Source organism: Columba livia, chromosome 1 (genome assembly GCF_036013475.1).
Source record: "Columba livia isolate bColLiv1 breed racing homer chromosome 1, bColLiv1.pat.W.v2, whole genome shotgun sequence".
NCBI classification, from domain to species: Eukaryota; Metazoa; Chordata; class Aves; order Columbiformes; family Columbidae; genus Columba; species Columba livia.
The window spans coordinates 64,313,003-64,335,614 of NC_088602.1; the positions used below are offsets into that span (position 1 = coordinate 64,313,003).

A 22,612-nucleotide genomic window follows, 5' to 3' on the forward strand; every position below is an offset into this window, starting at 1 on the left:
AGACACTCTTGCAAGTAGAAAAATTCTGTATTTCCTTGCAGTTAGAAGCAATTTTGTAAATACAAAATTAAAAAAAAGAGTTTCACTGAGACTCTTGTAGCATAACAGGTTCAAATAGCACACACTATCATGGTGTGGCAGTATCTTCTATTTAGACATTACAGCAGACTGGTTAGCTTTCTTATCATTACTATTTTGGCAACAAGTACAGCAGTGTATTTGCAGCTAAACCTCTAAGGGTAAACAAATTAAGATAGAAGGTAGCAGCATGTCTTGTTTGTTTATAGCAATATTTTAATTATGCTGTACCAATTTTGGAAGATATTCAAGTACTGCTTACCTTCTTCATCATAGTTGGACATATCATCTGCAATCATATTTCCAAAGTCTAACAAAAGATTCCAAGTATCTTTTGGAATTGATCTTTTATGATGTTCCTGTAAAAGGGGAAAAATGGTACTGTTCAATCCAAACTATTTTCAAACAGCACAGTAGTATTTTATATTGACTTATACGGAAATACACATTTTACAAGTATTTATTCTTCTCTCTCTCTTTTTTTTTTAAATGAAGCTCTGAGCTTCCAAAGAAAACTACAAAATAAATTGCAATTAAAGAAGGCAAAAAATCTGTAAGAAATCTTTGACAGTTGTTCTATTTCTTCCATTCTGCTTTTAGGGTATGTGTTCCCTAACTTGCTACAGAAAGTAATAAACCAAATGCACTTTATTTTTCTTAATGGCATCCACTCCAGGCTCAGAAACTGTGCAGCCATGGATGAGCATTCTGCCATGTCAACTTGAGCCCTTTATTCCTTATCCCTTTTTACTTATGCTTACCCAGTTTCTCTTTCAACTTTTTGGTTACAGTTGCACCTACACTCTTCTGCCTTACTCACGGACTTCTGGATCCACCATCATAGGACAACGAAGCTGGTGAGGGGTCTGGAGCACAAGTCTGATGAGGAGCAGCTGAGGGAACTGGGGCTGTTCAGCCTGGAGAAAAGGAGGCTGAGGGGAGACCTTATCGCTCTCTGCAACCACCTGAAAGGAGGTTGTAGCATGAAGGGGCTTAGTCTCTTTTCCCAAGTAACAAGCAACAGGATGAGAGGAAATGGCCTCAAATTGTGCCAGGGGAGGTTCAGATTGGATATTAGAAAAAATATTCCCAGAAAGGGTTGTCAGGCATTGGAACAGGCTGCCCAGGGAAGCAGCGGAGTCACCATCCCTGGAGGGGTTTAGAAAACGCACAGATGAGGTTCTCAGGGACATGGTTTAGTGCCAGAGTTACATTATGGTTGGACTCAATGATCTTGAGGGTGTCTTCCAACCAAAATGATTCTATGATTCTCTCTCAGCCTCTTGTCAGCCATTCTGTCCTTCACCACAATGCACTAACTGCATTTGCCCCACTTCTGGCCAGCCCCCTTTTTCCCCATCTGTCCTACTCTCCACTACCAGCTACTTGTCTGATTTCATGCATGCTCTTTCCACACCACCCTATTCACAAATACTAGTTGCCATCCTGGCCAGTTTGAGCAGCTCTCCAAAAAACTGCAGTCCCAGTCAGTGTTCTCTCAGCTTTTAAAGTCAGCGCTCCCAAGAAGAGAGTGGGGGATGAAACACAACTACTAAGCAGTTGTGAGCTGTAGGGTCAGGTCAGACCCTCCCTTCATCTCTTGATACTGCTGCATTACCTGAAGATAGCAGGGGTGATTAATAGAGAATCACATTTCAACACCTAGTTCTGGTTTTTGGTTTTGTGTTGTGGGGTAGCCCTTTTTGTTTGGTGGGAGGTTTTTTTTAAGGAGTAGCACTCTGAAGTATAGAGAAGAAAAAACTGCATTTAAACTATCTGGAACTTGATCAAAATGATGTTGATGTCCAACACAACAGCAAATATGTCCTCTCAATCAAGACTGGAAAAGCTTGGAATCTCAATCAAACTTGGAAAAGGTTCCTTAGAACAAACAAAACATGCAAAGAAACAAACAAAAATCCTAAAGAGTCCTAACTTGCTTGTTTTCTTAGGTTGATTTAAAAAAAAAAAAAACCCTAAATATTTCTTCTAAAGTAATCATTCAGGTTGAATATTTGTAGCAAAGTAAGATGCTTTATACCAGATCGTCTAGACTATTGCTTGAAGTAGAGATGAGCAGGACTGTCTGTTGTAACAAACTTGTTCACGCAGCTAACAGGGCAAAAACATTAGGACTTCAGTTCTATCTATGATTTTGAATATGGATACGTTAAGCATATTAAATCAGTTAAAATGTCAAATGTTTTCACACGTTCCCTTGATGAAACGGGTCCACTGAGTGAATAAAATATATAGTCCAAAAAATTAGAAAATCTTCAGAAAATATCGCATAAAGTACATACTTTATTAACCACTGGTGATTATGAGGCAAAACGCAGAAAGACTTCTTAATTCTCCTGAACTACAGATAAAAAGATAAATTGGAAAAAAAACAAAACAAACCCCACAAGTTAAGTTCTACGGTGGGTAACATTATATGAGGTGGTTTTTTGCAAGTACATGAAATGTAAACGTAGAAACATGGATAAATCAATCGACCTTTAATAAGAATATTTTGTGATTTCTGAAGTTTAATTTATGCATATTTACTCCACTGCCCACAGAATTGCACTGCTAATAGAAAACTGTCAAGATCAGTTCACAACTACTATCTAATAAACGAGTCAAAATAATTAGGCAGATGAACTTTTGCTTAAAAAGAAGTCTCTCAAGTTAAGTCAGTCATAACAGAATTGATATTTAAGAAAGACTGCAACACGCAGACCATGGTAAAACACATGGTTGACAATGATTACAGCTGTCTTGAGAATAAAGACAACATAGGTTCAATCTACAATCATAGCTTAATTTCATGCAGAAGCTTTGTTTCATAAGTAGGAGGATATAGAACCAGGCAAGCAGAAAGTTCTATTGCTTTGCTACATCTTTCTGCATTCTTCTCAATTAGAAAATTACATAGCGAAGGTTTATTTTAGCTTGATTTAAGACTGTTTATATTAGTTTTCAGAAAGAAAAAAGTTCAAAGGAACAATTCAGACATCCTGTTTTTTTTCTTTATTGTAAGCACACAGCCTACATGCCAGGCTACTGTGGCCTAAGATAGTTCAGGAAGGATACAGTATGTACTTACCAACAAAAATTTGTTCCAAAGATCTAGAAATTTAAACCTTCCTGACAAGACTAAATTCCAATATGCGATTGCCATTTCTAGATCTGCAAGAGACAAAGCAACTTATAAATATTACAGCATATTATATACAATAAAACTCTCATGGTTAAACAATTAATGCTACCTCCAGTATATTATGATACAAATCAAAAGCATTTTTTAAAAATCACTACAAAAGATATAAGGAACTGTTTTCTACTCTTGCTGAACCCAAAAGGCAGAACACAAGCAGCAATGGCATGAATTACATATTGAACATCAGTCATAAAGACTAAGATATTTTTGTCACCATCCAACAGTGCTGGATTAAAGCTACTTCCAGTATACAGCAACAGGACAAGATAGTTATAACTGTCTGCAAATTAAAAAAATTAGATATATATACACACAAACACAACAAATACTGATATAAATCCAAACACTTAAGTCTGCAGGTGTCAATTCCTGTTAATTGATTGCATTTTAGATACACTTGAAGGGAATTTGAGGACATGAGACAATAAAAAAAAAAGTCCGGGCCACGATGATAATTCTACAGCACCCCTTACAGCAATAATCCTTTTCTTCTGGAGTCATTGAACAGACAAACACCTACACCCAATACTGAAAATACAAGTCACAGAGAGCAGCCCATATTCTGCACCGTGACCATTGATCTGAGAGCAGAATTCAGCTGGTGTGTGCCAAGAGGAGGATGCAGCATTGCCACACATCCCGGAGGAACAGCAGGAGCAATACCAGATGCAGCATCGGGGTAGAAAAGGATGTTTTCTTGAAGGCCTGTTTTCAGTCTCAGAAACTCACAACACCTAATGGCTTCTGTGCTTAGTGCCACAGGTACCAGCAGTAAATGCAAGCATACTGCTGGGCAGCCACAAAATAAAGCACAGCCTTTCTTAAACCACAAAACTATCTCAGTTTGTGCTTTCAGTGTACAGTGATTATAAACAAAATATGCAACTTAATAGGACGCATTATCACAGCAGGTAAGATGGAAGCTTGACCTTTACCTACAAGAAAACAGCACGGTATTTTAAATTGTACATAAACACGCTACAAGCCAAATGACATTCTGTCAACTGAAATCGTGTTTCAAATCTGAAAGAGATGTTCCAGATTTTAACAGAGCCAGTTCCCTAGAGTCCGTATCATAGAGGGCTGGGGCTCAAAGTGCATTAAGATGTATAGAAATGCAATATGCCTATACCTAGCTAGACAGAGACAGGGCTGCTGGTGTTTGTTCTACTATGCTTAGAGTGCTTTTCAATACAGAACTTGCTTTATGCTCTAATAAACTTTCAGCCCTTCCTATCTTTGCCACCATACTCACTTCCACTGAAAATAAGCAGAAGAGAATAGTTAATAGCATTTACTTGCTGTTTAGATACGCAGGTTAATTATACCTGTTAACCCAGATGAAAAGCAAAAGAAATGGGAAGGGAGAAACTTGAATAATCTTAAGGGTTGGGTTTCTAAACTTCACTGTTGGCTTTGATACCCATTCACTAAGGCTTCACTATGAAGATTCAACATTTCCAAGTCACTCTTGCAAATGTATCCCGTGACAATATTAAGTAAAATGCACTTTGAAGAATAAAAACACTTCAATAGCAGAAGAGTTTTTGTATTACTGAGGAAGTGTTCCTTGGAAAAAAGGAAGAAGGTGCAGGCAAGGAAACAAAGATGGATAAAGGTGCCACAAAAAAGTTAAAAGGGAAAGAAGAGGCCACAGTTCCCTGGTTTATTTGGGTATGTGTCCAATTCAGTATTATGTTAAGGTGAACTTATTTATTGCAAGCTTGTTTTTAACAAACTGCATGTGAAATATTATCTTAATTAAGTTGATACTTAATGGATACATTACATGAGTAGGGAAATTTATTCTCCTGCACAAAGACACAGGAACTATTTGCTATAATGTACAACAAAAGCACATCCTGCTGAGAATGCTGCTCTGTAGTGGCTGAAACTGGTCCATGCTTTCCCCAACAAGCACATGGAGTGAAGTCCTGCCCTTGGTTAAAATTAGCTCAAAGGAAAAAAAAAATACAAAAAACAAATCTTCCTCATGTGGTTCACTGTGATCACACAAACCCACGAACTACCACAAGAGACATTTCAGCAAAAGGACAAGATGGGACTGTCGCTTTTGGTAGTGGTGCCAGTTTATACAGTCTTAAAGTATTTGAGAAAACTAGGCCTTTACGTGTGCTACATTCTCAAGGGATGGCTACACTTTCATTTGAAGATGATTCCCCACCTAGGTTGAAGAACTTTGCACTGAAGAACAGAAAAGAAGATTCTTCTGCTTTAAAGATCTAGTTACACAGAGTTCCAGTTCCACATTAGGATGCTGATAGCAACATCAATAAACAGTGATGCTGTGGAGCTTTGTGTACCTGCTACAACTAGTGCAGCACTAAAAGATACACATAAAAAGAGGCCTTATACCATGGGGATTCTGCATTCCCACGGGAAGATGTTTTTGCAAGGTCTGGATTTCTTAGGCAGTCTTAGGAATACCTATCTCAATGCTGCACAGATACGAAGGCATCATTACACATAAAATAAAACCAAACTGCAATTATAAAAACACACCGGTTTTGTACTAAAAAATAGACTTCCCACATTTCACACTAATAATGCAAGTTTTATAAATGGAAAGGAAAAGACAGATGCATGAATCTCTGGAAAATAATGCCTAAGCAAGGACCAGTTTAGAAGACACTTCATTGCAAACATCCATGTTCATATGCAAAATATAAAATTACTAAATGGTTAATGTTTAAAGAACATAGTAAAAATATCACACCATATACTGTACATTATACAACACTTGGAGATTTCCCTTTACCCCAAAATATTTTCAGTATCAATATCTAGCAAGCTTTGTACATCATGCAGCCTCTTGTGTATAATGGCTTTATAGTCCAAAGTTTTTGCATATACTGAAACAAAGCTTCAATATCTAGATATTCAACTTTCAGGATATCTGGTCTAGTTGCGGCTACATACAGCATCTACAAAGCTTTCTGTAGTAAAACCCTAAGAACTCAGTCACCTAAAAGTGATATCAATTACCATTACAAAATTATTAAAACTAAAATTACTAAATTTTTTTAAAAAACATATACAATACCTAAGTAAAACAAGATCAAAAAGGAGAAAAAGGTTAGTAAAATATTTTAATTATTTTAAACATTATTTTGCTATAAAATAACTTTTATTATAGTAAACATGTTTTAGTATGTTTTAAAAGTTCATTCCTCTTCTGTGCAAAGCTGGTTGCTTAAATAATTCAATCAGAAGTAAAGCATTTTGTATGCAGTATGATCTATTCTGAGACATTAAAGCCTCAATATAAAGTTGTTTTTTTCAAAAAAACCTCAGCCTCTTCTATCTTGATTGAACAGAAAGCTTGAAGTAATAACAAATCAGCACAATTAATGCAGAAGAAACACATTATCAGCTAGACAGCCTGTGTCTACTTTCAAGATTTGATCAAATGCTTATCTGGTTAACAACAACCACCAACAAAATCACTATTAGATTCTTGCATGAATAAAAAAAAAATATAAATCAAATTAAGGTCCTCATCCTTTTGCTATGATTTTGGACAAGGACAATGAAGTCATTGCACACAAGTAATCAAGGAAGTGAGAAAACAGAAAGATAAATCAACAGATAGCAAAGAATTGGCTGGAGAGCAGGATTTATGAGGAGCATGAAATGAAGTTCATTTAGACCTGCTGTGTCGAAACAGCAATCTGGGACTGCAGCACTCCCTCGTCATCCTCTGCCAAATAGTTTTCCAGCTCTCAGAGTGTCCTACAAACAGGGCTGTTCCTGAAGTCACATTGGAAGCTGTCAGAAAATGAAAACTAATTCACCTAAATTACTGATATAACTTAAAGGGGAAAAAAAAAAAGCTAAAGGCGTTACATTGGCCTCCTAATGACGTTTTAAGATCTTTATGTTATTTATAAGAATACTTTAATATTAGCTGCTGTTGCCCTCATAATCCCTAGTTAGCACATTAACTAGGTTCTGGAAATTATGATGGTAGAGTCTTTCATGTTTTAGGGCTTGGAAGCCAATAATTTATTTTAATTTCATCTTTTGAGATTAACTGATTGTCCCGGTATTGCCTTTTTCTTCCTTTACTGATGTTTAATATTCTTCTCAATATTGTCAAGCTCTGCTACTTTATATGTCATCCCTGTGAGAGACTCTGGGCAGCTTGTTACAAGCATCAGTGCTCACCAATGAGTTTTATTTAGAGTACCCTCTCAAACTACATGGGCAGCACTTTTTTTTAAATAACGGAATGCATCAGCCTTACTCAGTCCATCTACACACACAAGCAAACAAATTAGTGAAGAAAGTACCAAAGCTTGTAGGAAGAAAAATTACTTTTATTAGCTAATAAGAATTAAAGAAAAAAAAAAAAGGGGGGGGGTTGGAAATGGAATTTCAGAGCCAAGAAGAGCCAAGAGCCCCTTTGTTTGAGGCTTTCTCTCCCCAGTGCTTTAACCACAACTTACTCTATAGCTTTGAAAACAAAAGAGTAGCCAAACAACTATCCTGTTCCAAACACCGCATAAAAAATTAATCTGGACAGGTGCAAGACACAGCATTTATAATTCAATCGCCTTGTAAAAATATATGTAGCCTCTGTAAGAGACTGAACTTCAGATGTTTTCTTTAGAGTCATATAATTTGCTCTAAAGTAATTTGGTTGAATTCTTTGATCTCTCTCCTCTTGTTTTCTCACTGTGATCACAGACAAATGTCATACTTTCATAAAGCTAAAACAAAAACTACATTGGACAAAACTATTTCATTTCAATAAAATTCTGGATACCATGCCAAAACTGATGCAGATGTGGGAACAGTGGAAACTGGTGTCAATCTATCTCAAAAATTTGACTATCACACTACCTGACCAACAAATATCAAATGAATACTTGCAAGATTCAGTGAGTTACTTGATTCCTTGTTTCCTCATCTCTGAATGATTTTAAGAGTCTTCTTTGGCCTCCAAATTACTAAGAACATGGACACAAGAATTAGTTTATTTCCTAATCAGAATGTTTTCTTCTACAAACAAAACTCACACAGCGAAATAACGAAAATACCAACAGTATTTGACCTAAAAACACTTCACCAAATTGGCTAAATTTCAGAGCAAAATAGCCCTTATATGCAATTAGGAGCTCCTAAGAAAGAGAGAAGGGGAAAAACAGATAAAGGGGTACGAAACAAATACTGTAAGTGGCTAAACTCAGGATCCAGCTGAGTTGGATCCATTAATCTCTGCAAAGCTGTAAGCAAAGAGCTTCCTGGCGCTCCACGTCAGGGGATGTACAACACACAGTGTCGGAGCTCAGTCCCCGTGGTGGACAGGGAGGAGAAGGAGAAGCACAGCGTGTGGATTTTGGAAGAGCTCCACAGGAGTCGGGCAGGCTCTGACCTATATCAGCATCGGCCATGCCAAAGCAGGCTGATTCCATGCAGAACCTTTCATGTTCATTATCTTGAGCATTAGCAGCACAAAAGCAGATGAACTGCTTCTGAATGTGAGCGAGGCTTAGAATAAGATCACTATCTAAACGCTGGTTTGAGTGGAGCCTAATGAACCTGACTGTAGTCCGTTTCAAAATCCTTTTGTCTTTGCAAAGCTCTCCATGTACAACTCGGACAAACTACAACAGGTAATAAAGTTGACAGGATATACATTTCCCAAAGAAGAGCCAAGGAAGAGTAAAAGAATCAACGAGGCTTTACTATAACCGGCAGTTAGGCCGTGCTTCTGCTGCTACTATTGGCCTTTTTTGATCACAGCATCCTGTTCAACACTAAGCTTCTCTAAAATTGTTGGCGTTTTCAGAAAGAAAAACGTGAACAGAAATAAAGCAAGGACCATACACACAGACCAAGGCCACTGAAACACCTAAACCACAGCATTCACAGACCTCTTCCAAAGTAAACATGAAATCCATTTGTTCAACTCCCTCAACTTCTTCCATTCACTCACTCCTACAAACACCCTACAAATGGATCAACCTAATTCTTCATTTAAAGCGGAGGAAATCTTGATAACTAGTTGGGGAAAGGAGGGGGAAATATCCTTCCCTAATGTCTAAGTGTCTCTTCAAAGAATCTTGAGATACTGCTATGATGACAGCCAAAGGTGACGTTTGCTTCAATTAAAAAGGGCACATTATACTCATCTGCTCATAGAAGATGCAACCTCCTTGAAGTCCACATACCGGATGTAAAGATAGTCATTCTTCTGGTCTTGAGGTAATATTTGATTCAAGTCTGAATGCCCTCCTCATGTATCATCTCTTGCTTGATCCCAGGAAACTGGCAGAGAGAAGGAAGCAGAACCTTTTGAGCCAGCAAGCAGGCGAAGGGACCACAAAGGAATGATGAAGGACCAAATCTGCTTTTTGTTTCCATGTTGAAAGTCGAAGACCATGAAAAAAATGCATTAAGTTCCTCCACGGTGCTGAAACAAACTGTAGGAAACTTCTGAGCATGAGGAATCTCCTGAACATGTCTTTTTGGGGCTCAAAGGGAGACCCATTAAGAGACTCACAGTAAGCATCAGGTTCAGGGTCAAAAAATAAAAAAAGATGGGGCTAAGGCCTTGTTTTGAGCTTGAACAGTGTCCTTAGAAATCTGAACTGCTCTGTATACAACATGACAAAAGATCTATAATCCTATTCTTTAGTGCACTTATTGATCAAGAGCTAGGATGCAAAATTTTACTCAAGACTACAGTAGAAAAAATTACAAAATTGGGAGTAGGTGAGATAAATCTCTCCAAATCTGCACCATGCAAAACTTAAAAGATTTACTGTACCAAATACAGTAGCGAGAACATGAGAGAGAGCAGATTAAACACACAGAATCAGAATTATCCATAATAATTCTTTGTAACAGTCTCCTGACAAACCAGACCTTAATAAATTGCACCTTTTACATTCTCTCAAAATATATACAAAACACTTAGATAAAATTAAATATATCTAAATATTATGCCTGCCAGGTCCAATACGCAGCCATTGAGATGGCACTGCTGTGTTGAAATCTTGCTATCTTTTTTTCCTGTATTCTGTCCACCGCTTAGAGAACATTAGTCTTAACAGTTACAAGCATCCACCATTTCCTTAGATAATAATCAAATCTATTCAGATGTATTTGAAAGACACTTGACAGTTAGGTCCCAAGTAACATTAAACAGAACATAATTTCCTGTTCAAAGAAAATCCTGGTAGATCTTATGCAATATGCTTTTGCCTCCTGCATCTCACCACTTACACGAGCTACCACCTAGAGGGACTGGTACTACTTCTCCATCTTTAAACTGCCTGTGTCCAGACTGAAACATACTATTATATTTTACAATATTAAGCTAAAATAGTAAATGGAAACATTTGGGTTGGATGAGACTATAGAGACAGAAGTCCTGCAGATATAAAGAGAAATAAAGATTGCCTAGTATGACCACACAAACTCTGGAAAAGAGACTCCTATAAAAGGCAGTTCTATTTCTAGGAATGAGTATCGGTGTACTGAACCATGTGCCTATTTTGGGGAATGACAGAATAGATGTAACTTAATTTATTGGAGAGGCTTCTTCTCACCTAATTACATAAAGGCATAACTTCTTGCATTGGTTTTGAGGACAACTGTAGAATAAGAAGAAAATAAAAAGCAATGGAAGACAGGCTATTCTAAAAGTAAATAAAACACAAAACTGCACACTCACAAACCTTCCCCCAGACTGCTTTCTTGGGGCAAAATCCACTGCATCATGAAGACAACTGTGTTGGGTATTACCAAAACCCTTCTGAGAAGACCTTCTATACCTTCCCACTCCCTTACAAATGGCAACTGGTGTAATAAAAGATACTATGTGTCCTGTCGGTGTTTCCCAAAACAGAAATGTTTGGATACACTGAGATTTTTTTTTCTAAGACACACTCCAGGCGAAAAGGTTCAACGAAAACCGACAGTTAATCTCAGAAACAACTTTTACAAATTCAGTCTGAAAGCACTAGTGCCCAAAGTAAAGCAAGACATGGTAAAATTCATGTCACGATGCTGAAACAACCTCAAACTGCCACCTTGCATCTTTGAGACTTCAGCGAGGTCGAAGACGTTTCTAGAAGAACCTCAGTGATTCCTTACCAAACTGGAAATAACTTGTCCATGGGGGTCAGTCCTGTATTTAATACTGTCCAATGCTTAAGTAACTCAGATGTTAAAGAAAACTTTTACAAAATCTGTAACTTATACAAATACTGAAAAATGTGTAGCATGGTAGCGAGCAGGACTAAAAATTATTCGGACAAATTGGAAATCCACTTGGAAGTAAATAAGAAATATTTAATTAAAGGGAAGTGCAAAGTCATACAGCCAGTGGGAATAAATGACTGCAGAAATACAAGATCATAATTAACTGGGTGCATTCCAGTTCTGCAGAAACCAAATAAAACCACAGATCACAAACTGCAGACAGTATCAGTGCTATAAATTACAGAAACTTAATAATGGGATGGAAAACAAGGAGCAAAATATCTAAGGCACATGGAAGATATCTAGCCTGTTTGGGTACTACGAGACAGTAGAAAGATCAATTAGATTGCAAAGGACAAGAGAGTAGGAAGATACAACTCCAATACCAGAGATCTGGAAGATAAAATTTATAAGGATAGTTGGTTTTGCTCAGTCTAAAGACCAAGGGAAGACACATACATAGCTGCCCAATATGTAAAAAGTTGTTACTAATTCTAAGGAAATGGAGGGGTACATATTGAACTGAAGAAGCTAGGAATAGAGATTTAAGTTATATGCTAGAAAAAGAAAAAAATATCTTACAACAGGTTTGAGCGAGCACTGAAATAGATGGCATAGATGTGAGAGACCTGTGATCGGAAATTTATGATTATATTATGTGAAGGCAGTGGCTCCCAAACTTTTTCAGCCAGAGGACCACTGCCAATCACATCTCAAATCTTGCTTATAACTACTGAAGCTGAAAAGGCAAGTGAGTACATGTTGCTAGCATACCACTGAACATTTGGTTAGAAAAACATCTGCGAGGAATGGTTTTGGTAGACACTGATCCTGTCTGCCACAAGGGAATACATTATCTAAGTGTTTCTCTGTCTTTTAAATTTAAAGACCACCTGGTATATTAAAAATGAACCCATGAATCACTGTATTTCCTGATATTCTTCAGGGGAGATGGCACAAAAAATAAAGTAATAACTGCTGCTTATCACTCCTCAAAACAGCAGAAACAGATTTAAAAAAACCCAGCACACTAATCTGTAATATATTAAAATACTGACAAAGCAATGAACATGACTCATAACCAAAGCATTGCTGTTTGGACATTTTAGAGGTATTTCTTTAATTCCTTCCAGTTTAAATATGTTAAGGTAATAAACATGAAAAATAACTGTATAAATCAGTCTTCTTTGCCTATCACATACAATTTTCTGGTGAGCTCTATTCTTAAGAGTTATTTCTGTTAAAAAAAAAATGTGTTAGCACTTAGCCTGAAGGATCCAACAGAAGGACCATTTTAATTATAAGTCTTCTTTTAGAAAAAGTTTTTATTAACAACCTGCTAAGAATAAAAATTTCCCATTTGTCACTCGCACTATGTCAAGTTTGTTTAGTTTTCCAATAGGCATATTCAAAGTGAGACCTGAGAATTAAGCAATATTCTTTTAGCCTACAGATCACTCCCCTAAACAGTGAGTGCCACAACTACCAGAGCTGGTGATTTTAGCTCCAAGTGTAATAAGAAGTATTGGATACTCCACATCTCAGAAAAAAAAAAAAAAAAAAAAATCACACTAAAGTATTCTGTAAGTTAGGGAAGAATTCCTTCGATTATTTCTACTTCATTAATTAAAACCATTCACTTTTATCCCTACTTGACATAAACTTGCCTCTTAGCCTTCAAGTCATAATTCAAATGTGAATGGATGGGAATGAGTAGGCAAGCACTATCACAGGAGCACGTCACCAGAAACATTTTACAGCAAGCAGTTAGAGCAATAGTTTACCAGCATCCTATACTTAGGTAGCACTGCATGTCACTACCAGAAGTTAGTGGTCAATGGTTCAATGTCTGGGTGGACATCGGTGACAAGTAGTGTACCTCAGGGGTCTGTGTTGGGACCAGTACTATACTATCTTCATCAATGACATACACAGTGGGATCCAGTGCACCTTCAGGTTTGTGGATGACACCAAGCTGAGTGGTGCAGCTGACACTCCTGAGGGACGGGACGCCATCCAGGGGGGCCTGGACAAGCTCAAGAAGTGGGCCCATGTGAACCTCATGAGGTTCAACAAAGCCAAGTGCAAGGTCCTGCACCTGGGTTGGGACAATCTCTGGTATCAATCCATGCTGAGGGATGAAGGGATTGAGAGCAGCCCTGAAGAAAAGGACTCGGGGGTACTCGTGGATGAAAGATTGGACATTAGCCGGCAACGTGCACTAGCAGCCCAGAAGGCTGTATCAAAAAGAAGAGTGGCCAGCAGGTCAAGGGAGGTGACTCTGCCCCTCTGCTCTGCTCTGGTGAGACCCCACCTGGAGTCCTGTGTCCAGCTCTGGAGCCCCCAGTACAGGAAAGACATGGACCTGTTGGAGAGGGGCCAGAGGAGGCCACAAAAATGACCAGAGGGCTGGAACAGCTCTGCTGTGAGGACAGGCTGAGAGAGTTGGGGTTGTTCAACCTGGAGAAGGCTCCTGGGAGACCTTATTGTGGCCTTTCAGTACTTAAAAGGGGCCTGTAAGAAAGATGAGGACAGGGCCTGTTGCGATAGGACAAGGGGTAGTGTTTTTAAACTAAAGGAGGGGAGATTCAGTTTATGTGTGAGGAGGGAATTTTTTACAGTGAAGGTGGTAAAACACGCCCAGGTTGCCCAGAGAGGTGGTAGATGCCCCATCCCTGGAGACATTCCAGGCCAGGCTGGATGGGGCTCTGAGCAACCTGATCTAGTTGCAGATGTCCCTGCTCATTGCAGGGGATTGGACTAGATGACCTTTGAAGTTCCCTTCCAACCCAAACTATTCCATGATTTTATCTAACGTTTATGTGGGGAAGAAGGAGAGGTCAATACCTTAAGATGATCTAGGCAGAGATTTATTGCAGCTCATTTGGTAACAAATCTAACTACAGACTGTTTAACTACCTGGACTGAATTCATAAAAGTATCCTGAGCCGAGGCTCCAAACTTAGGAAGAAAGAAAGAGACTTTGTACATAGATGAGATAAATTCCCACACCTCCTTGACAATAGGGCACACTTGACATTGGGACACAAATAGGAAAGAGCTTTACATTAGTTGTGGAGAGAGGGGGAGAAAAGACGGACAATTTGTCATTCTAGTAGACAACACATAGTGTATACAGAGAAGAAGATGCAAAATAAAAAAGCACCTAAGCCTACATTAAATGTAGCTGAAGCAACTAGAATTTTCGGCTCATGCAGACACTCCTGTAACATATTTTTTTTTCCCTGCTGAACACCTTTTTGCTGAAAGAGAACAAAGGTTACTTAGAATAATCACAGCAGAAATCAGTGCATTGTAAATGTTAACCTGTAAACTTTTTTTCCTCCACCTCTCTGCTCTACTGAATAGAAGAGCATTCCCAGAAAAGATTCCAGCTCCAAAGCTATGTAGTATTAATTTTTATTTGGATAAGCTATCACTGACCTAAAACACTCAAAAATGTCATTAGTCAATATGCTTGCTCAGCACTCTCTTTCTACTCAACCTACAGTGATCCAAGTTCACACCAGACAGAAATATGGCCTATCCCCACTGAAATAAGAGGAGTGGCATCTGCTTATATTTATTTAGTATCTAGAATTATCTTTGCAAAAGCAGAAAAAGTCTGATGAAAAATGTCATCGAAATACTGCCATGTAAGAACTAAGCACTATTTGAAACTAAGGCACAGTATTACCAGATTTATTAAAATTCCTGAAAACCAAAATCAGCAACAGTTCTAACCAACTCTTTCTACAGTTTATTTTAAGCTTAACTTTAATTTTTGTACTTCTTACTTTCTCCCACTGATACTTCAGCTCTTAGTGCAAGAAGACACTTGGGTGTCTTATTACCAGAAAGTACTATTCCTACAGGACAGAGAAGACAGACTTACAAATGAAAAGGCCTCCGTACCAAATAAACAGAAGTAATGGAAAACAAGTTAAGTTTCCTTTTTCCTCCTCAGGTCAAGTAAAGAGTACATTCAGTTCCATAATCTGGGCTGGGCTGCCTTCCCTCCTCCTTTCCTTGTACAGGCTTAGGTGAAAATCTTTTGAGACATATTTCCCAAGTACATGAGTTTCATGTTGGAACTGTTCCAATTTAAGCAGGAAGTGATTTGTAATATTTCTTTAGGTATCCCATAAATTCCAACCTCAGCTGTAACTGACTTACCTTTTCTGCAATCTGAACGTATTAGGCTTTTTAATGAAGAGAGGCACGGAAAAGAACAACTACTAAGGGACTTGAATTCCAACCAGCCTCAGAGAACCACTATAAGACTATTACATTTTCATGCCTGGAAAGGTGCCATGTGAACCATGAAAAAGGGACATATGTAATGAAAAATGAAATCGTTGCAAAAAATAAAGAAAAATGGAAGCTGGCTAAAGTTGCCCACAGTTTTTTTGAGAAAGACCGACACTGGGAAAGACAAGAGATATTACTCAAAGTAATTCCCAAGAAAGAACGTGGAATAGATGCCTCTGGTTGAAAAGGTCTAAATCAATATTCTGCTCCTCCATCTCACTACTCTTCCAGTAATTTTTGAGAAAAAGTACTTACTAATGTGCTTCCCAAGTAACGTAGCTCCAGAGTTAAAGTGGCTATGCTAAAAACCCCCTGCTTCCTCTTACCAACAGCACAAAGAGAACAGTGAAGATGGCATGGTGCTGTTCAATTCCCAGTTCAATTCCTTCCTACACAGTGTGTTTTGAAAGTGAATGTAAATTTAAAAGGATGTTTGATTTCATCTTACATTTTTTTTTCATCTATTCAAATAAAAAATATCTTTAGTTTGTGAAGAGAATAAAACATTGTAATTTAAATAACATATTTGTTTTACTCCAGCAATACAAGGCATGGATCGGGACAAATCTCTAAATTTGTAAAGAATAATAATTTAACACTTTATAAACTGTATACCTATTTCTATTCACTAGCTTTGACCCAAGTCCATAATACTTTTTTTCTAAACTTTACATAAAACTGTAAGCTAGAACTATGAATTCTTCAAGGAATAATAACTTTTGCCCACAGTCTTCTCCCTCTTTTTAAGCCAAAATGGGCATCTTGTTTCAGTTTTTCTGAACAAAATGGAAATCACAAGGAGCTCACTAGCTCAGCCTTTTTTTTTTGTTTAATCTGACAGGTCTCTAAGAACTGCAGGAACTTCCTTTGACAAGAGGATAGAGAATATCAATACTAGCAGAAAACTCCATTAATTTAGCTGTACCAAGCAGACATTAAAGAAGAGATGAATTGAAAGAAGATAGGAAAGAGGCAAAGTCAGTGAAATAAATCAATAATGAATTTGCTATGCAATTATCAATGAGTATCGAAAGTATTTGGAATTCACTGTCTGTAGATATTTTCTCAATTTTTTTCTACTTACCTAGACCTTTTTGTCCAGGGTTTTTAGCAAAGTTAAAAGTAAACTGATAAAAATCTTTGAACTTGGCTGGATCCTTTAGCTCTTGTTCCAGTCTTGGCAACAGCGCTTTTAGTTTTTCTGTGGTGTCACACCTGTTCAAAAGATGTTACATTATTTGTGTAGTTTTAGAGTAAAATAGAAGTTCAAAACAGAGTCTCTTTCTGGATAGCATTCTTAAAAATAAACACCTATATGTCTTTACTAAACAACTGTAAGTGGAACATTATACACAGCCATCCATTAAGTACACGACTCAAACAGGATTCAGTGGTCTAACTTCTTTTCTCAGTCTCTTGATGAGTTTATGAACTCAAACAACAGATGTTATTCTGTTCTTAAAGAACATATAAACCCCACTGCAATCTGCTATCCTTTCTGCTTTTATAGCTGTGGTAACACAAGGGTGTGGGTTTTTGCTTCCATCTAGATAGTCATTACTTATTCCCTGCTCTACATATAAGAAGAGCTGCACACTACACTTAAATTTAAACTTAACATTGGAGGAATTTTGAACAAAATGAACTATTATTTGCAGTCATCCTCTCCCCACCACAGAACACTTGTGGATAAAACTTAGGGAAAAAAAAGGAACCTCTGACAATAACTCAATGGGTGATAAACTGTTTAAGAGCCTGGCACAGGCAAACTAAGATACAATCAAGTTACCAAGATTCTAGCAAAAACATATCCCTTAATAACACAAGACTGGAGCATTGTTCAGTGAAAGAACTTGAGCTGACAAGGTGCAATTTTTCAACAAAAAGGGTCTCCCTCATGCCATGGAATCAAGCGAATATTCAAGGTTTATAGGATATTGCCAGTATTTTGAATTGTACCCAGAAACTCAAAGTGAAGGAAATAGGTTTCAAAGAAGCAGCTATCATAACAAACATCTTGCATTTGAAAGTTCTCAGTAGCTAAATGTTTGCATTTATTCCAAAGATTCAAGAATAATTGTATTAAAGGATGGATAACCACAGCAAAATGCATAAAATGCAGATTCCGTTTTAGCCGTATGACATGGTACAGACAAAAATAAGTACCTTTCTGGCCTCTACCTGGTGGCAAAAAGATAAAGAATTCTGCCAATAGTCTTTCTCCAAGAACTTCAGTTTCATGGAAACTTGATCCAGTTAACAACAGGGGCAATGCTAAAAACCACAGACACTGCACCTCCAGTATGTAACAAAATCACTCCAAATTCTCCAGAAGCGCTATAGCAGTGGCAAGCAGGGATGATCAGATGATGCTCCCAAGAACACAATAGTGTGTGTTGAACAGAAAACGGTAAAAATCACAGATCTCTGTGGAACTGTATCAGAGACAGCCCTGAGGACACAGGAACCATGTGACAATAGTTGCAAAACAAAATCTAAGCCAGAAGCCACAGTTGGTTTAACAAAACCTTTTAAATCAGTTATATCAAATAATGTTGGCAGCTTTTAATATAACAGCATGAGCACTTCATTGCTGTCCATGGCTAGAAAATCATAATTATTCTTACAATCTCTACCCAAAGGGACAAAATGAAGCAGTGCACTTCAGATGATACCAATTGTTATTTCATGTCAATACCCTTACGTAAAACGAAAGCTTAGAAAGAAGTCAATAACCGATGAGGTCAGTAACAACTGACTGCTAGGAGTCCTTGCTCAAGAAAGAACTATTCCATTTGCAAGAAGTTGGTCTACTGTAGAAAGGTATTGATAAGGTGCCATTCGAAAGTCAAATGAAATTATTTAGCTACAAAAAATACGCACAAGTAATAAACTGTAATTCTCCACCTATCTAATGCAATCTGTTCAAAAAAATAAAAATCATTTTGACACCTGTTTATATTACTGCATCTCTTCCAAGGGAAAGATATGGTGATAAATGCTTGAATTTATTGCTAAACAGAGGCAATGGAGTTTAACTTCAAAGTCCACTACCCAGAACAGCTCCATAATCCAGGAAAAATAATATATATATATATATATATATATAATGGTTACATCACAGAGAAACTAAACAACCTTTTCTACTACCAACACCACCATTTTTATTTCAATTTCCTATAGATATTCTGTACAAATGTAGTATCCAGTATACAAGGCAGTAAGAGAAAATTATGGTTTGTAAAACTGGAAAAAAGAAAAATGTTGCATTTGGTGGTGATAAGGTAAAGAATTGAAGGTTCTTTTCTGCTTCAACAGTGACTGAACATTTTTTTTCCTTCATACATCTCTGGTGACTTTGAGCTTTTAACATAGTCCAACTCAAAACATTTACACAGCCATGTATCTGTTTGTATGAATTACATTAATAGATCAGTCTGTTTTCCTTGCTGTACAGATAGGAATTATTTTGCTTCACCCTTACTGTGGTCATTGTTAAAGACTTTGTAGTAAAGCACCAGCTTAAGGAAGACGGGACATTACAGGCATTTTTGAAGCTTCACACTTAATTCAATTTAAAATGTTTTAAATGTAAACTAAGTTCAAGCCTTATATTTCAAACTACACAGAAATGGATACTTACCCCAACTCCGTCATACCATCAACAAATTCCTTTTTACTGAATTCACATTGAGTGGCTGCCCTGAACTTCCACGCTACAACCAGAACACTGATACTGGCTGGGTCCAGGCTTAAATCATCACAGAACTGTTGAATCCCATCAATGCCAATTTTATTTTCATCTTGTGGGTCTGCAGTTCAAAATACAGAGAGGAGAATTGTAATTACTTACAAAAAATATTTACAAATAATCATGTGCACAGCTTTCATAAGCTTCACAAATGTCTTCACTTGAAATCTAGTTAATTTTAGAAGTACCTTGAAAAGTATCTGTAAATAGATTAAGTTTTCTGAAAACTTACCTAGAAACTGGTTTACAACTTTTTCCTAAATTCATCAGCTAACATCAATGAAACAGTTTTGTCTGCTCTCCAATACTCTATGAAAGATCTGAATTAACTGTGGAGATGCCTAACTATATTTAAAACCAGTAATGCTGATAAACACATCAAAATGTACAATATATTTGTTGGTTAACATGTATTAAGACTTAAAAGGAAACCAAAACAAAATAACCCAAATAAAACAACACCTACCAAGTGAGCCCACAGACTTTTTCCTGATAGGGATATACAATAATTTACCATAATTGTTTAAAGACCACAACTAATTCCGACATCTTTGGTTTTTAGTTGTAAGTCAGGGAAACCACCAAAACATTGCTCAAAAAACGCCTTAGCAGAACAGGTCTTAACCTGAACAACACAACCTAGGAAACACTATGTTTCAGCAATACTAAGTTTACTACCTTTTTGGATGTCAGAACTTCACTTGGTAACTACCTACACGTCGGTGTAACAATTTTGTAACTGTAACAAAATTCTCTCTCGCTCTCTCTCAAAAAAAAAAAAAAAAAAGGAAAAAAAAGAAAAAAAAAGAAAAAAACCCCACAAACTAAACCACCTGCATGCAAACTTAAAAATTGGAGGGCAAAAAACCAAAACAAACCACAAAACAACAAAATAATACCTTTAGTTTTCAAAGCTTGACAATTTACACACTACAAAACTGTCTTTCTCAGCTTTTGATAGAAAAATATGTCAGTATTGTAAGTTTGGGCTATGGAGAAAAGTATCCTTGAAGTAAATTTAAGATTAACTCCTTAAGCTGGTACGATTTTCAATCATGCTATTTTTTAAGTCCTTATCCGATGAGTTCATTTAAAAAAAAAAAATCAAGTCTAAAGAAAACTTTTTTTTCTTTTTTCTAAATGAGAAGGAGGGGTGGTTAAGCCAAGGTCTCTTTTCCAGACAATGTAGTGAAAGAAATGCAGAGAGGAAGTTAATTTAGCAAAGTTTTATATCCATTAAGGAATTACACTCATGGTATAATTCAGTGAGCTTTGCACAGGAATAACAAGTAAACATGTCTATTATACTATATGCCAGATCTAATTCTAAGACATGTAAAATGCATTTCTTGTATATTTGGGGAGTAATCGAAGAACTAAAGGCAAAGAGTGTCGAAAAATTCTGACAGATTTCAAAAAAGACTGTTTCATCCTTATCATCACCTTTCACATCATCCAGGTAACTTGGAACAAAAATGAAACCGTTGTTTTGATAGAGTTGCTTGATAAACAAATAAGAAAAGTTACACAAAGCACATAAAATGAAAGAGCGCTCATCTCGGATTTCAAATATGTATGTAACATTCTATAGGCCCTGTAGGACAAAGGAATTCCTTGTTGAGAGGCAAACGATTCAGGTCTAAGCTACAGATGCAAAAAGGAAAGGTGCTTAACCAAGACTTCTATTGTTTTCTCTCCAATCTTGCAAAGGTTTTGTTCAAGTTTACAACTTTATTCAAGTGTTAAAGCGCTAGAAGTGTGAATGTGTGCTGCTAACCGAAACATGGACATACAGCTGACTGGACTGTCTTTCACAAAAGCCAAGTGGTGCAGTTTGCCTCTGCTAGAAAACGAGGAGCGATAAATAACCTTTGCTATTTTTTTCATTTTAGATATTCTTAGTAGCATTTATGATTTTGTATATATTTTTTGACTCAGCAATCTCTAAGGCTGACATATGAGGAGCAAGAAAACATATAGATACGTATATATCTTATACATATAGTAAAAAAAAAATATCAAAAAAGTGATTCTCTGGTTAAGATTTTTTTTTCCACGTAGGAAATGCTAGTGCTGCTGAAAAATGTTTATAGTTAGAACACATAATCTAAAGATTAAAAAAAAAGGTGGAAACAGTATCCTAAGAAGAGCATAAAGTGTGTACAAAGCACGCCATATACTGCAATTAAAAAAGTACATAAAATCATAGTTGAATAATTGTTAAGAGTTCATTTTTTAAAACACAAGACGTATGGATCTCAGCTGGGGCTGGTAATGGTTGCAGCCCACTCTGCTCTGACAAGTAAAGAACAATGTACACATTCATGTCAGACAGCCACATTTCAGAAAGCAGTTACCTGAATTGTGTACATTCCTATATTTACATGACTATATTTTCCTTTTATTTTTCGTTCTTTTTTGAACAGTGGTGTAAAATAAAAAACAATGGAAAAGAAAGAACTCCGCCTTCAATCCACTCCCCTGCAGTTTTCCCTCCAAGCCTCTCTGAACAAGCACACCACTTTTGCTGGAATACACCATCACAAAGAATAAAATAAGGATGGACTAGTTTTTTAAGTTTTCTTATTTGACTGTTTTGTCTGACTCCCAGCTGTAACGTTATCTGAAACATTTTTATTGTAACGTATAGAAACACAACTATGTTTGCACAAAATTAACTCCTCCAAATATTAGCATAAGAATCATATGTATTATTTTGCCAAACAAAGTGCCTTCTACATATATTTAATAGCAGCCACTGCCAATAAATCAAATAAAATGTGTAATAAGCTTTGTTCTCCTTTCCATCATATGTAGCTGATACTATTTCCCTGTGATAGGTTTAATTTCCTACTGCAAATTTCCTTTAAACTCTACAGAAATACATACAGAAATTGTGTTCTGAACATTAAGACCACCTAAGACCTTTTTCATTCTTATCTCACTATTGTAAAGAGTGAGAATCGAAAGCTGGCGATCTTGCCTTGGAAGTCCTTAGGAACAGCAGAGGGAAAAGCAGAAATACCACCCAA

The 22,612-nt window shown here is 36.9% G+C and overlaps 1 protein-coding gene across 6 annotated transcripts in view; it reads right to left on the reverse strand.

Annotated features, from left to right (window-relative positions):
• Positions 1–22,612, reverse strand: part of DCUN1D2 (defective in cullin neddylation 1 domain containing 2) — a 29,114-nt gene that overhangs the window by 3,437 nt on the left and 3,065 nt on the right. For 3 of the 6 annotated variants that reach the window (XM_065059483.1, XM_065059519.1, XM_065059497.1), the window contains exons 3-6: positions 19,473–19,641; positions 16,914–17,044; positions 3,170–3,252; positions 341–437 (exon numbers count right to left, since the gene is read on the reverse strand). In XM_065059483.1, the coding sequence (XP_064915555.1) occupies positions 341–437; positions 3,170–3,252; positions 16,914–17,044; positions 19,473–19,641 (480 nt within the window). Of the gene's footprint in view, positions 1–340; positions 438–839; positions 1,044–2,119; positions 2,191–2,381; positions 2,441–3,169; positions 3,253–16,913; positions 17,045–19,472; positions 19,642–22,612 lie in introns of all 6 variants that reach the window. The other 3 variants (XR_010471843.1, XR_010471846.1, XM_065059508.1) reach the window with 3 other exon arrangements.